General features: G+C 28.3%; 2 protein-coding genes and 1 pseudogene across 2 annotated transcripts; all 3 read left to right on the top strand.

Moving 5' to 3' along the window:
- The first annotated feature begins 310 nt into the window (after positions 1–310).
- Positions 311–4,991, top strand: LOC145964079 (F-box only protein 21-like). The gene is made up of 6 exons (XM_083086478.1): positions 311–600; positions 1,210–1,530; positions 3,652–4,102; positions 4,254–4,390; positions 4,492–4,606; positions 4,785–4,991. Exons 1-6 carry the CDS (start codon positions 443–445, stop codon positions 4,935–4,937), a joined length of 1,335 nt encoding a protein of 444 aa, XP_082942604.1. The 5' UTR covers positions 311–442; the 3' UTR covers positions 4,938–4,991.
- Positions 4,992–8,315: 3,324 nt separating this feature from the next.
- Positions 8,316–11,592, top strand: LOC145964640 (uncharacterized; annotated as a pseudogene).
- A 741-nt stretch (positions 11,593–12,333) lies between these two features.
- Positions 12,334–15,850, top strand: LOC145964093 (odorant receptor Or2-like). The gene is made up of 9 exons (XM_083086498.1): positions 12,334–12,465; positions 12,706–12,825; positions 13,964–14,081; positions 14,258–14,519; positions 14,647–14,793; positions 14,927–15,017; positions 15,261–15,397; positions 15,568–15,700; positions 15,800–15,850. The coding sequence occupies exons 1-9, from the start codon at positions 12,334–12,336 to the stop codon at positions 15,848–15,850; spliced, it is 1,191 nt and encodes a 396-aa protein (XP_082942624.1).
- Positions 15,851–16,196: the final 346 nt, after the last annotated feature.

The raw sequence follows: 16,196 nt of genomic DNA, 5'->3' as shown, positions 1-16,196 counted from the left end.
TTAGAATCCTATATGTGTTACACGTGAGTTTTAGAGATAGTTGATATCGAAACAAAAGAATCAATGATCAAATATTTTATCGCAAGGAAATGTCGATTTCTGAAAATAGATTTCGAGAAAATGTGTTCCCTTTTTTTCCTTTTTTTATTATCTTAAAAGTGCATGTGCAGAATGAAAGTGTCGTCTTCCGTGTCTTTTCGGTTTTTTTCCATAAGCATGGTCACGTGACAATTATGGTGGGGGAAAGCTGAAAATTTCCAAACCTACAGATATACAGTCCAGAGTGAGGGTGGACAAAGTGTGGAGAACTTTCGTAGCAACTGTACTGCAGTAAATTTCGTGTGCGCTTTCGCATAGAGAATTAATTATATACGAGAATATATAATTGTAATTATCTTAAATTACACTTTTTCGCAGTGTTTCGTACTGAATTCTTTTCGTAATGGCTACGATAATGTGCTTACCTGAAGAGTTGATAGTTCATATTCTTAGCTATAATGATATCAGTGTTGAGGATATCATTAACTTCAGATGCACGTGCAAACAATTCGAGTGGGCAGCCAAATACGACAAGTATTGGGAAAAAAAATTTTCTCAGAGGTAATATTTTGTTTTACGCTTTTTTTGTAACTTCATTCCATTAATCGCGCAATGTATCACTTGAGTATATAATATAATACATATAATAAATGTAATATACTAACTATATAATAATAAGGAGAAATTAAATCTTGATAATTACAAATTTTACAAGTTTATTTTGTTAATTTAATTATTTTTTGTTTTATTAATTTTAACATAGTAACCTATTTTATGAATATAGAATAATGTGTGTGTGTGTGTGTGTGTGTGTGTGTGTGTGAGGGAGAGCGCTATGTAATTTTTTATATAATAATTAGGTAATAAGGTTTAGATAATGGAGTAATGTAAATACTGCTTTGTATTGTTCATTATATATATTTACTATTATTATGTACATTCTTAGTGTAAAGTTTAATTCTAATTTAAAATTAATGAAGCTTATAAATATAATATATATTTTTCTGCATATTTATGTTTTTTATGTAATGAGACAAGAAGATTGATTTTTTAATTGATACTTTGAATATTTCAAAATATTTATTTCTCTGAACATTTATTATTGATGCAATAGCACTGTTTGATATGATTTTCAAAAGTTCATTAAAGTATATTTCGTTCTAATTTTAGGTGGCCTTCTGCGAAGAAACTTTGTGACGAGATATCTAAAGAAAATGAGCAAAAGGAATCAGAAAAGAACGCACAGAAGAATAAAAAAAGTTTAAACTTTATGGAAACAGGCATTAATTGTGCGAGACAATTACGGAATTACGTGTCTCAAATAATTCATGATCACTATACCTTCAATGCTTCAATAGATAATTTCACAAATTTTGAACAAATATTTTATTTGGATGAACATTTAAATGAAATAATTTGTAGGCCTGATAATTTTGTAAATAATTCTTTCTTTATGGATGAGCTTAAAAGCTTGCTTGCGCAATCTCCACGGTAGGTGCAATATAAATTAAATTGCTTTTAATATTGTAGACTAATATACTTACTACATAGTTAATATATATATATATATATATATATATATATATATATATATATATATATACAGAGCGTCTCATTTTAAAAGTTCCACCTTCATAACTTTTCAGGATCAACGTTTGAAGGAAAACGACTCGGATAAAAGTTGTAGGGAACAAAGGGGGCTATCTAATAGTGACCTTGGATTCGACATCAAGGGTCATTTTCGAGGTCATTTGAAGGTCAACTTCCGTTTTTTAAATGGGAACCCCTATTTTTTATTAATTATTCTTGTAGCTTATCTCGAGAGCTTTCCAAGACACTATAATAAAGTATTTCTTCATTCAGTACTTTTCGAGTTATAAGGCTTGAAATAATTTCTTAATTTTATATAAACCATAAAATATCTAGTAAAATATTCATTTTTCGATTATCTTACCTTAATACTTTTATCTACAAAATAATGAGAGGAATCAATTGGTGTGAAGAGAAGACATAGTTGTTTTTAAGAAAAAATATGTAAATTGCAATTAACAATTCCATATTTTTTCTTAAAAACAACTGTATGTTTTCTTTATACCAATTGATTCCTCTCATTATTTTGTACATAAAAGTATTAAGGTACGATAATCGAAAAATGAATATTTTACTAGATATTTTATGGTTTATATAAAATTAAGAAATTATTTCAAGCCTCATAACTCGAAAAGTACTAAATGAAGAAATACTTTATTATAGTGTTTTGGAAAGCTCTCGAGATAAGCTACAAGAATAAGTAATAAAAAATAGGGGTTCCCATTTAAAAAACGGAAGTTGACCTTCAAATGACCTTTAATGTCGAATCCAAGGTCACTATTAGATAGCCCCCTATGTTCCCTACAACTTTTATTCAAGTTGTTTTCCTTCAAACGTTGATCCTGAAAAGTAATGAGGGTGGAACTTTTAAAATGGGACACCCTGTATACAGGTTGACCCATTTTAACTTAGGCAGCCAAATAACTCGAAAAATAAGCAAGATAGAGAAAAATGTTTTAGACAAAAGTTGTATGGTTTCGAGGGGGTCATAAGATGGTATCATTGGTTTGACCTTGAAGAGTTATTTGAAGGTCACGTGAAGGTCACTTCAATTTTTTTAAATGGAATACCCTATATATTTTTGTACATTCTTGTAGCTTATTTCGAGAGCTTTCCAAAACACTATAATTAAGTACCTTTCCGTTAAGTACTTTTTGAGTTATGATGCTTGAAATAATTTCTTAATTTTACATAAACCGTAAAATATCTTGTAAAATATTCATTTTTCGATTATCTTACCTTAATACTTTTACGTACAAAATAATGAGAGGAATCAATTGGTGTAAAGATAACACATAGTTGTTTTTAAGAAAAAATATGGAATTGTTAATTGCAAATTACATATTTTTTCTTCGAAACAACTATGTGTTTTCTTTACACCAATTGATTCCTCTCATTATTTTGTACATAAAACTATTAAGGTAAGGTAATCGAAAAATGAATATTTTACAAGATATTTTACGGTTTATGTAAAATTAAGAAATTATTTCAAGCCTCATAACTCAAAAAGTACTTAACGAAAATGTACTTAATTATAGTGTTTTGGAAAGCTCTCGAGATGAGCTACAAGAATGTACAAAAATATATAGGATGTTCCGTTTAAAAAAATTGAAGTGACCTTCACGTGACCTTCAAATGACTCTTCAAGGTCAAACCAATGATACCATCTTATGGCCCCCTCGAAACCATACAACTTTTGTCTAAAACATTTTTCTCTATCTTGCTTATTTTTCGAGTTATTTGGCTGCCTAAGTTAAAATGGGTCACCCTGTATATATATATAACATATATATAAATAATATATGTATATAAATTAATACACACACACACACACACACACACACACACACACACACACACACACACACACACACACACACACACACACACACACACACACACACACACACACACACACACACACACACACACACACACACACACACACACACACACACACACACACACACACACACACACACACATATATATATACATATATGTATGTATATAAATTTTCAGAAAAGCGGATTGCGATCTAAAAGAAGAAGCAGAAAGATATTGCAACATGAAATTGTTTCATTACCTGAGGCAACGTTCGGTGCGAGAGAAGTGGGAGAGATTTAAAGAACAATCTCACACAGAGCAGCTTTTGGAACGGGGTGCTACTATTCTAGCACAATGGTTCCAACCCCTAAAGGATGTATGTTATTCGTTTGTAAAAGCGTCACTAGATAATATCGCATTAGAAGTACTGAATTGCCTCAGAGAGAAACACCCCGACCATTCAATATTTTCGACGTCTGCTGAAAATTTTGCTTACTGGAAAAACAACAACATCGACGATAATCATTGGAATGAAATGGAAGGAAGGCAAATTATGGATACACTCGAGGAATATATATTTGACAAATTAAACTTCAGACCAAGCAAATCGAAAAACACATATTTGGAATACATGTGTATAGATAATGTAAGTTATTAAAGATTTATATTATAATACATTGAAATTATGCCCAATTATGCCGTAAACATGACCATATATTCATATTATTACGTTAAAAGCACACCTTCTCTCTCTTTTTCTCTGTAATTAATTTATTGTATTGTAATTACTGACACAGGTCTTAGAAAATAAATATGGCCAAGAAATAGTTTTATTAATAATATATCATAGTGTGGCGAGGAGACTTGGCCTACGTTGCGATATAGGAAAGTTGCCATATCGCTCCCGTAGACGTATGTTTTGGAAACCAAAATAGTAAGTATAATATTAGATTAATAGTTATCCGAGTTTGTCGGTATTTTCTTCTTATCATACATACACACGGACACATATGTAATTTGTTTTATTGTTTATAGTGCCACGAGTAGTTTAGAAGATGTAAGATGTTTTAACATAAGTTTTAACACATTCCCGGATTGTCTCGTCAAGCAACGGTGTTCTAGAGAACCTATTGCAGTAACAGCTAACGAGGTATTACTCATATGATATGATTTTTCTATAAATTTAACTCTAATTAATTTATTAAACTTGTAACACCTTGACAAAGATATAAGCCAATGAAACACTTTATATAGGCAGAAAAATATGTAATTTGTCCTTTTCTGTTTGTAATAGGAGCTCTGTTCACATGTTACATCTTTTTTTTCAGATACTGCTGGAGATGCTAGAAATACTTATAAAATTAGAATGGTGTAATAACACTTTAATGGTTATGCCGCAGCAAATGGCATTTGGAAGGAAGACGCGCATTATGTGCCAAACAAAATGCTGGCGAAATATTACCCGCATGATGCCGCTATAACTGCAACAATATCTGACGATTAGATAAAAATACATAAATTGTATAATGTGTGTAATATTTAGAATATATAAAACTTTCGTTAAATATCATGTTATATAAAACTTTTGACAAATGTTATATTAAAACACCAAGAACTCACCTATTATTAAGTCGAAATATAATATAAATTATGAAATTGCGCAAAATAAACAATATAATTCTAAAATATTACAATTGTACAAGAGTTTTGTTAATAATAGTTGTCATCAAGAGACACGGTATTGCCTCGCGCCAAGTTCATGCGAAGCATTAGCGCGGCACTCCATGTATCTATTCAAGAGACACGGTAGTGTCTCGCGCCAAGTTCATGCGAAGCATTAGCGCGGCACTCCGTGTATCTATACGCGAGTCGGACAGATGAGAGTAACTCAAATTATCGGATTTCAATAACGGCTGAACGGATCGAATTCTTACTAGCCTTAATCGATAGATCGAGTTTGAATTATATAAAGAAAGAATCTTTATTTTTGTGCTGCGTGATCTAGAAACGAAGATATTATAACGCAAATTCGAAATATGAAAATTTTCAATTAAGAAACGTCTTTATCATCGTCACCATCATCAACGCACATGTACACAACACATAGAAAGAGAAAGCCAAGTATTTAAGAGCAATTTCTAAAGATATAATATTTGCCATGAAATCAATTTTATACTGTAGAAATATTATATATAAATTCCCCCTAAGAAATTAAAACGCATTTTATATTTATTCAGAGAAAATTGATGTTTAAAATATTTAATAAGAATTCGGATTCTTTTATTTCTTAAAACATTTTTTATATAATGTATATAATTTAAACAAAAAGTTTTACGCAAGTTTTAAATCGCACAGACTTCAAATCGAAGTAAGTTATGAAAACTTGACGGATTGTTTATATTATAAACAAATATATCTCCAATAAAATGTAAAATATTAGACATTATGTAATTCAATATTTAATCTGTATTTGATAACGATCCGGGCACGCCAAGTTTTCATAACTTACTTCGATTTGAAGTCTGTGCGATTTAAAACTTGCGTAAAACTTTTTGTTTAAATTATATACATTATATAAAAAATGTTTTAAGAATTAAAAGAATCCTAATTCTCATTAAATATTTTAAACATCAATTTTCTCTGAATAAATATAAAATGCGTTTTAATTTCTTAGGGAGAATTTATGTATAATATTTCTACAGTATAAAATTGATTTCATGGCAAATATTATATCAAATTTATAAATTGCTCTTAAGTACTTGGCTAATAGTAATTGTTGATTTCATATTTAGCTTTAATATCTTATTTTTAATATTTTTTGATGAAAATTATTTGTTGAGATTTTGTTTTTTAGAAAAATGATTTTTTGAGGAAAAATTACTGTAAATTATTTTTAAGGAATTTTTTTATTAAACATGCATACAACGTAGAATATTTTTTATGCACTTTGCGTATTTTTTTTTTTTTTAAGTTTCTTTTTAGAGGGATTTCATACCTTTTTGTAAAATTTTATATCCTTTCTGCAAATTATTTTTTGGGAGAAAATATTTGTAAATTATTTTAAGGGATACCTTTTTATTTTTGAAAATTGTTACTGTACAGTAAATTAGTCTTTCTATAAGTCTTATCTAACGGCACATGTTTTATATTTCTGTGGTGCACCGTTTCTGAAATATTAGATTTCACCCCCAAGGAGTGGTTGTACCAAACGTACGTACACACATACATGTGATATGTGTATGTATGTGTGTACGTACGTTTAAGAGATTAATTTATCGTAACTATTTTCAAAACTACCCCTTCGGGGTGGAATTTAATATCTTATTGTTAGAAACGGATCCGTAAAAATACGGGACATCTGCTGTTAAATACAATTTAAAAAAGAAGTAATTTATCGTATAGTAACAATTTTCAAAAACCATCCCTTGAGGATGAAAAATAATATCTCGAAAATGATGCGTCGCAGAAATATGGGACTCATGCCGTTAATTAAGGTTTCTTACAAAGACTAATTTACCATATAATAATAATTTTTAAAAACCACCTCTTGGGGGTGAAATCTAATATCTCAGAAACGATGTGCCACAAAAATATCAAACCTGTACTGTTAGTTATGACTTGTAGAAAGACTAATTAAGCGTATAATAACAATTCTTAAAAACCACTCCTTGGGGGTGAAATCTAATATTTCAGAAACACGCGCATACACACGTATGATTTTGTCTCTTAAGGCGTATTTGCATTCTCGAATAATCGCACATGAGCGTTGCAAACGCGCCTTGAGGGACAAACTCGCTTTGCTTGTGTGCGTGCGATCCTACGTACGTGAGCTTGGAAATGGAGAAGGGCGAAGAATGTCACAATTCTGACGTTCGATCATCATTTTTCAGGATTGACTGCACCGATTTTATTCAAACTGGTCACAATCAAAAGCTCGTATTCATATTATATAATAAAAGTGCCATTGGAATTTTGATTACGGCTTTAGTTTCTGAAATATCTTAATTGAAAGTTTATTAGACTCAAAATTCCGGATATGCTACTTGATAGCGCCGCGTCGAGAACAGTGACTCTCAATGCTCGGATCCCGTTTTTTTTTTTTTTTTATGTACTCTTAAGTACTTGGCGTCACGACGCTACCGTGTCGCTTGATTATTGCCCGCATAAAAGAGAAATGAGATGATAATATACACACACTTTTACAAAATTATTATATTCAGGTAACTCATTATCTATTTACAAAAAAAACATTTATCATCTCCATAATAAAATATATTTCGAATAAAATATTTAGCATATATATTAGTTTTTCTCAATATTTTACAAATATTATAAAATAAAATTACTGGAACCGCTTGTTATCGAAACGCATTATATTTTAGAGTTCTCTAGTGCAAATTCATAATTTCTAATATTTTATAATTTACATAATTTTTTTTATACGAAAAATTTTTAAATAAAATCAAACATCTGTTGTGAAAGGAATTTATCTTTAAGTAGTATCACGAAACAATTGTGAGACCGAGAGATCACTCTGTTGTTAAGTGTAAAAAATTCGAATGTAAAAAATATAAAACGGATATAATGACGAAAAAGATATATCATTATGATAGTTTTGAATTATAAAGAAATGTAATCGTTGTGAAAGATGAATTTTTAATCGCAGAGAGCTCTCTGTAGATCGTTATTAAATATCGACTTTTTGCGACGCTCTAACATTTCCAAATGTTTCATGACAATCCGAAATTATTGTGATGATATATTTTTCTCTCTCGTCAATGCTTCCACTCTACATTTTCTCTGCAATCGAATATCTAACAAGAGGGTGATCAGTCTCGTTTTGCGATATGCAAGGATACATGCTATGATACTATTCTAAAAATCAATTCTTCTTGTCGCAGATAGGTATCTGGCCTTATCAGCCTAGGGTGATAAAGATATTGCTACCGTGTTTCTTAGTAGCCGCCGAAATGTCTATTTTTGCAACTCAGGTAATGCACGTTATTATTTATGCACATAATTATGCGATTGCGTCATTAAAGCGAACGCAATCAATCAAAAAATAGTGTGACACGATTCTACTTTTTAATGAAATATTTTCATAATATGCTTTTCTTTCTTTTTCTATGTCACTGATAAATATTGTTATCACCCTTAACTTATAGGTGCTTTTGTTACACAATACTTGGGGAGCTATGAGTATGGCTGTCGAAGGTATAGTTAACACTATTCTTCTCACTGGTGCCACTACGAAATTACTGAATATTGTTATAATTAATAAAAAGGTAATTCTCGATCTCAGTGAGTAATACATGTGATATGTGGGATATATGTGTAATACATAAATAGCATATATGATTTTTTTATCAATGATGAATGTCAAAAAATATATTTTAGATGATCTTCAATTTCTGACAAAATTGTATTTATAATTTATTTATTTTTAACTTGTTTATTTATTTATAATTTATTTATTTTATATATATGATAATAAAATATGATAATAACATTTATTTGTATAATAAAAAAATATGATACTAAATACAATTTCATACACATATATAGGTTGATCATTCTAGTGTTTTCTATAGTACACATAAAAAATCGTAAATATAATTCGACACACGTGAGCTTTAATTTTTATATTTCGTGTACTATTGAATTTAGATGCGTCCATTGTATTCATGAATAATAAAAATATTTATTACTTCATTACATATAATTCTCTCAATAATTCTCCTCTTTATTATTACAAGGTAAAATATTTGTTAGAACTGATGAATGAACATTGGCGGCTCTTTCATAGCAAGCGCGAGTTTTATATTTTAAAGTATTATGCTAACATTGGACAAAAAGTGACAAAATATTACTCAGGTAATTATTTTTAAATCGCATTACATTTCTTTGAATCTATTGATCAGTATTTACAAAAATACAAGTTTGGACGAAAAAATTTCTATATTATAAAAATAATTAAAAATAATAGGATTATTGTAGCATGTTATGTTTTCTTTGCAGTGTACTTTAACATTGTCCTAGTAATGTTTTTGACAATACCGTTAATGCCAAAAATTCTATATGTCATAATACCATTGAATGAATCTCGGCCAGCTATATACATATGTGATTGAAGGATAATGGAAAATAGATAAAGAGAAATATTATTACCCAATCTTGTTGCAATGTTATCTTGCATTTATAATTAGTAGCCGATGTTTGATGAATATTGATACTATGTATATGGTGTGTGTGTGTTAGGGTAAGGTTGCTCAAGTCGTACCCCTTAAGAAAAAAACCGTATAAAAGTGAGGATTTATCAAATAAATAGAACCTAAATGTGTTATTCAAAACTTGTGTAAACATTGTTTTCATTTATTATAACAAAATGAAAAAATCTATATGTTGTCACATCAAATAAACTAAATCTTCAAAAACTTATAACGGTACGACTAAAGAAACCAGTCTCCTAAGTGGTACCACCTAAAATCTTAAGTCGTACCTAAGAATACAATTAAGCAACAATAATAATTATAACGTATTTTATAAGTAATATGTATGCATGTCTCATATTCAATGAGTGCACTCATCACACACATATTTTTTTTTTTCATTGAAACCAATAACACCTTGCGATAATTTGGATAACGCCTCATCCATATCTTCTTTTTTCCAACTATTATAAATTCGCTTTGACATAATTATGGCCTATAAAATCACAAAAAACAAGAATGAAAACAATAAGAAATGAAAGTCGGTAAAAGCAAGAAGTAATTTTATGAATCATACCAGTACGACTTAGGAATCTCGCATGGGTACGACTTAAAACACTACTCAATTCATATGTAAAATAATCATAACTTCACACTGATTAAATTTAATATCGTTTCGTACAAACGATTCTGTAAATGCTACAGAACTTATGTTTAATAAAAAAATTTGATTTTACCAACAACTTACTTGCAAGATTAACTACCAAACATATGTAGAAAATTATAACAAATACCCATAAACTCTTTTTGATGAGAGATTACGTTTCCACGGTATCGGTGACACACGAACAATATGTGAATCAGTATGGTTGACTAAAAAGTAAATCTTTTTGCCGCTAGTGGCGCTGTTGCCGCGATATTACGTCCAATATTTAAAAGGTACGATTTAGGCAGTGGTACGACTTGAGCAACCTTACCCTACATGGTTGTAGTTTATTTAGTGCTATCAGGTAAGTAATCGAGATTGTAAGATTTAGAATAAATACATATTTATTTTATTTTCAATCTTGTTATTAGAAAGTTATTCCAGCTTAAAAATCTCACAAATTATCTGCGATTTTTTTTATCTTATACACTTTTTTTAAGCATCCGTCTTGAAAATATCTTCGATAACACTGAGCTAAAAGACAAAAAATTAATGAACAAAAAACACTCAATAATAAAAGAACATGATTCCGAAGATTATCGCGAGATGATTGAATGCTTGAAAAAAACATCAAGTCATAATAGAGTTCGTATTATGGAAAATTTTGTCATTAAAAATAAATTCATTAATATTATTTAATTATGATTCACGATATATGTTACATTAAATTTTCACTACATGTGATACAATAATTTTTTACTATTTTTTAGATACATTCACTTGCTAGATTCTACATTCAAAAATGCGACGTTTCTTATCTTGTTTCTGAACGTAATGGTTCTGAGTCTGATTGGATTACAAGTAAACTATCATATATGTCAAAATAATTTTATTAAAAGTATTTATAGAAACCCCTAAGAAAATTTCAGTTTTTGCAAAGTTTCGTATAGTTCTTTACGTGCTACGGTTTTGTCAATATTATTTCTAGTGCATGTGAATATATATAAAAAATAATGAAGTAAATTTATATTTATATAATTTACAATAATTTATAAAAATATGCAGTTATAAAGTAATATGTAATAAAATATATAATGTGTATGGTAATAATATACGATAAGAAAATATAAATTAATATCGGTTTAGTAGTATCTTTTTGCACTGTGAAAGAAAAATCATTAAAAAAATAGAAATATTTAATACATATTTTATTATTTATTATATTATTTATTATATTTATTCAAAAAATTTTTAAAACTCCACTAGACTCTAGTGGAATAGGCCTACTAGGGAAACCATTTAAAAAAAAACGCATCAACAATAGTACTTCATGGGTAATGTGAAAACCTATTCTCCTTATTATATTATTTATATAATTTTTTATATATTATATTTTATGTAATTTTATTATTATTATTATTTATATAATTTATTTATGTAATTTTTTATATATTATTTTTTATATAATTTTATTATTATTATTTGTATAATTTATTTATATAATTTTTTATATAATTTATTTATATAATTTTTTATATATTATTTTTTATATAATTTTTTGTTATTAGATCGCTACATTACATTTGTGACGCGCACGTGCCTGAGGTTACCGCCGCGCTCCTTAGTTACGAGCGTTCGGTGGCGCGGTTGCTAAGGCGCGCGCGGTGAGAGGAGAGCGGTAAGCGTGAACTAAGAAATCCGGCCGAAAGTTGCAAATAATTGACAGCACTGTAGTAGATGTAACGACAATAAAGATATATCATCATGATAATTTCGGGTTGTCGAAAAATATTTGCTCGTTGTGAAAAATGAATATTTAATCTCAAACAAGGATGCTTTCCATAGATCAATATTAAATATATATATTTCTCGCGACGCGCAAACATTTCCAAATGTTTGACAACCTGAAATTATCATGATAATATATTATTCTCTCGTCACAGCGTCCCGCTCTATATTATCTCTACAATCGAATATCCAACAAAAGAGTGATGACTATCGTTTTGCAACATGCAAGGAAACATGCTAAGATATTATTCTAGAAATCAATTCTTCTTGTCGCAGATAGGTATTTGGCCTTATCAGTCTAAGATGATAAAGATATTGCTACCGTGTTTCATAATAAGCAGCTTATTATCTATTCTTGCACCCCAGGTAATATGCACGCTTTTTATTGCATATAATTGTATTATCATGGTGAATGTAAATCATATAATGTCAGCTAAATATTATCGAACAGTCCGACTTCTTTCTAATAAAATATTTTTCATACAATATACAATATATATTTTTCATACAATATATATTTTTCATACAATATATATTTTTCATACAATATTTTCTTTCTCTCAGTATAACTAATCGATATTATTACTATCTCATTATTATTAATAGGCGCTTTTGCTGTACAACAGCTGGGGTGATATGAATATGACTGTCGAAGGTATAGTTAATATTATCCTTGCCACTGGCGCTACAACGAAATTAGTTAACATTGTTACGAATAACAAAAAGGTTCGAAGAAGTTTGACTTTGATACGTGTAATGTGTAAATTGTGCATATACGATTTTTGTTTCACAGCGAAAGCATATTTTAGAATAAAAGCATATTTTAAATAAATTCTAATTTTTGGTACAGAATTATATTCATAATTTTATAGCATATGCTATAAAATAATAAAGATAAAATGATAAGTACAATGTTATTACATACAAAATTATAAATGCAATTTTAAATCATACATGTATGATGATCATTCAAGTGTTTTTTGTAGTATGCATAAACACACACAGAAAATCACAAATATACGTGATCAAAGAGTGAGCTTTAATTTTTATATTTTATGCTATTGAATTTTCCGTACATTTACGTGTATTCACAAATAAAAAAAATTATTACTTCGTTATGTATAATCCTCACTTTCATTATATACAGGGTGTTTCACAATCTCCACCTCGTGAAATAATTTAATAGAATATTCTAGAGATAAAATAGAGTCAAAAATTCTAATACAAGAATATTGAAGCTACAATAGTTTCCAATTTATAAGCGATCAAAACTTGCGAAGATATCGCGTAAAATTCGCGCGCTCAGACCCGTATCGACAAATACACACGATCTGTCATATGTTATTGATTTTTTTCAAGTCAGGTGATATTGATTTTTACTGCACAACTGATCTTATTTTGTCGTTTCTTACGTGCGTGTGTTTTATGTATGTACATGTTACATGCATTATGGCGATTAATTAGTTAACGAATTATAAATAACATATGGAAAATTTAACTGATTTTTAAATAAAAATTTAAATAGTTGATTAATTATCACATTTAAATAGAATTATAAAATCTAATATTTTCATTTAAATAACAAGATACATTTCTTTTTAATCAAACAAAATATTTGTGAACATTAATTTATTATCATTATTATTTTTCTTGTCTTTTCAGATTTTTAAGAGAGAAATAAACTTATATGGTTTTAATAAATGAACTAAATAAAATTAAATCGTTTTTTTTCGATGATTTAATTTTATTTCGTTTTTAACGGTTATTAATTATTATTTTTAGTTACTAATTTAATATTTAGTTTATTTACGGAGACACCCTGTATAATGTTTCTCTATTTAATTTTTATCTTTTTTATTGTCAGTTACAATATTTGTTACAAGTAATGGACGAACATTGGCGGCTCTTTCATGGCAAGTGCGAGCTTCATATTTTAAAGCGTTATGCTGACATTGGCCAACTAATAACAAAATATTACTCAGGTAATTGGATAATTAGTTTTAAGTCGCAAAACAAATTTTATAATAATTTAATAGTTAATTGCTTTAAATCTATTGATTAGTGTTCAAAGATACATTAAGTTGTGCAGAAAATTTTTATATCATAAAAAATAATTAAGAATAGTAAGATTATTATAGCAATGTATGTTTTTTTGCAGTATACATTAACATATTCGTAGTAATATTCTTGTCAATACCGTTGATACCAAAAATTCTAGATGTCGTAATACCGTTGAATCAGTCACGGCCATCTATATATGTGCTTGAAGGAGACTGGGGAGTAGACAAAGAAAAATATTATTATCCAATTATGTTGCATTGCTATCTTGCACTTATAGTTGGTACTAGATGTTTGGTGAATATTGATACTATGTATGTGGTGTGTGTGTTGCATGGTTGTAGTTTATTTAATGCTATCGGGTAAGTAAAGCAAAAGAGATATTTTATTACTTCATTTTCATAAGTTATTAAATAGTTATTCCGACTTAAAATATATCTCGATGCAGCTTGTTTATAATTTTAATACTATCTTTTACATTTTTCCAAGCATTCGTCTTGAAAATATCTTGTCTAAGGCTAAACTTATGCAACATAAGCAAATAATGAGCTTAGAACATGTAGTAATAAAAGAATATTATTCTGAAGATTATCATGAGATGATTGCGTGCTTAAAAAAACATCAACTTGCAATAAAGTTTGTATTATTATGAAAAATTTAAAAATGGAAATGTTATAAATGATAATTTTATTAATATTATTCGATTAAAATTATTACACATTTTACATAGAAGATCCCATATTTAAAAATTTTTTCTACTGTCTTTTAGATACATTTACATGCTAGATTCTACATTCAAACATGCGACATTTCTCATCTTATTTTTGAACGTAATGATTCTGAGTTTAGTCGGAATACAAGTAAATAACAACTTTAGTCAATTATTAAAAGTACCTAGAAGTACCGAAAAAAAGTTTAGTTTTTAATTGTTTCATGCTTATAGAAAATTTTTGCACATATACATATATAAAAAGAATTATAATATATTCAAATGAGAAAAGTTTATGTTTCTTTAAGTTTTCAAATTTTTTTTTTAAATAAAAATCATAAAAAACTAAAAACTCGAATGTTTATAGAAATTTCGAAATTCAAATCCATTATAGCTAATCAACAAATTTGGACAAACTCAGGAAGTGATAAGATTTGGATGCATAGTTATGGGATCGATCACTCACCTCTTGAGCATGTGTTTACCTGGACAATTACTTTTGGATAGAAGTATAGAAATTTTCGACAAAGCGCAAGTATCCAAACCGTGTTTTAATTTAAATTACATTAATTATTATAATTACTATAAATGTTAATTGTTATAATTATTTCGGAAACTATATGATCGGTTGAATGAATGTTTAATTTTGTCTCTGTAGTATCTCTAATAATTCTATCACACAAAATATTTTTATCGTGTAGGTATAGTGCACAATGGTATATGTTTTCACTAAAAACAAAAAAGCTATTGAGTATACTGCTACATAGAAGTCTGGTGCCTTGCACGTTATCGGCTGCAAACATGTATATTATGTCGATGACTACATTTAGTTCCGTACGTCCACTTTATTAGGACACGCGTGGAAAATCTTTTATATAATAACCGTTATAATATATACATTAATATTATAATATATTAATGTCCCTGTTTAAGGTGATGCAAACAGCCATGTCATACTTCACTACCTTTTTATCAGTAAGCTAAACATGTAAACTAAAATACTGCATTTATAGAAAGCGTTAATTTTTATTATTATATATTACTGTTATAAAATATGTATTTAAAATCATTATAATAAATGTTAATGTTTCATGTATTAAAAATGCGTATTTCTTTTTTATTATCAAAGTCCAGTCAATCATATATATCTATATTTAGATTCATTTAGATTCATATGGAAGCAAAGTAATATTTAAGACTTTAATCGAAGTAATACTCAATCATGTTTTGCGGCATGCGAAACATAAAATAAATGTTTTATGCTAAATTTTCAGCTATAGAAAACAATGTTATTATAAATTTTATTCAAACGTTTTATATCTTTCTGAAT

Source organism: Camponotus vicinus, unplaced genomic scaffold (assembly GCF_025532165.1).
Source record: "Camponotus vicinus isolate PSW18456_S1 unplaced genomic scaffold, iyCamVici1.0 SCAF_13, whole genome shotgun sequence".
Classification (NCBI taxonomy): Eukaryota; Metazoa; Arthropoda; class Insecta; order Hymenoptera; family Formicidae; genus Camponotus; species Camponotus vicinus.
This window is presented reverse-complemented; position numbering and strand designations above follow the sequence as displayed.

Excerpts from the sequence above, each read along its gene's own strand:
- LOC145964079 (XM_083086478.1), top strand. The coding sequence starts at position 443 with ATGGCTACGATAATGTGCTTACCTGAAGAGTTGATAGTTCATATTCTT. Across the intron at positions 601-1,209 it reads GAAAAAAAATTTTCTCAGAG|GTGGCCTTCTGCGAAGAAAC; the intron begins GTAATATTTTGT and ends TTCTAATTTTAG. Across the intron at positions 4,103-4,253 it reads AATACATGTGTATAGATAAT|GTCTTAGAAAATAAATATGG; the intron begins GTAAGTTATTAA and ends TTACTGACACAG.
- LOC145964093 (XM_083086498.1), top strand. The coding sequence starts at position 12,334 with ATGCTAAGATATTATTCTAGAAATCAATTCTTCTTGTCGCAGATAGGT. Across the intron at positions 14,794-14,926 it reads AAACATCAACTTGCAATAAA|ATACATTTACATGCTAGATT; the intron begins GTTTGTATTATT and ends ACTGTCTTTTAG. Across the intron at positions 15,018-15,260 it reads TGAGTTTAGTCGGAATACAA|CTAATCAACAAATTTGGACA; the intron begins GTAAATAACAAC and ends AATCCATTATAG.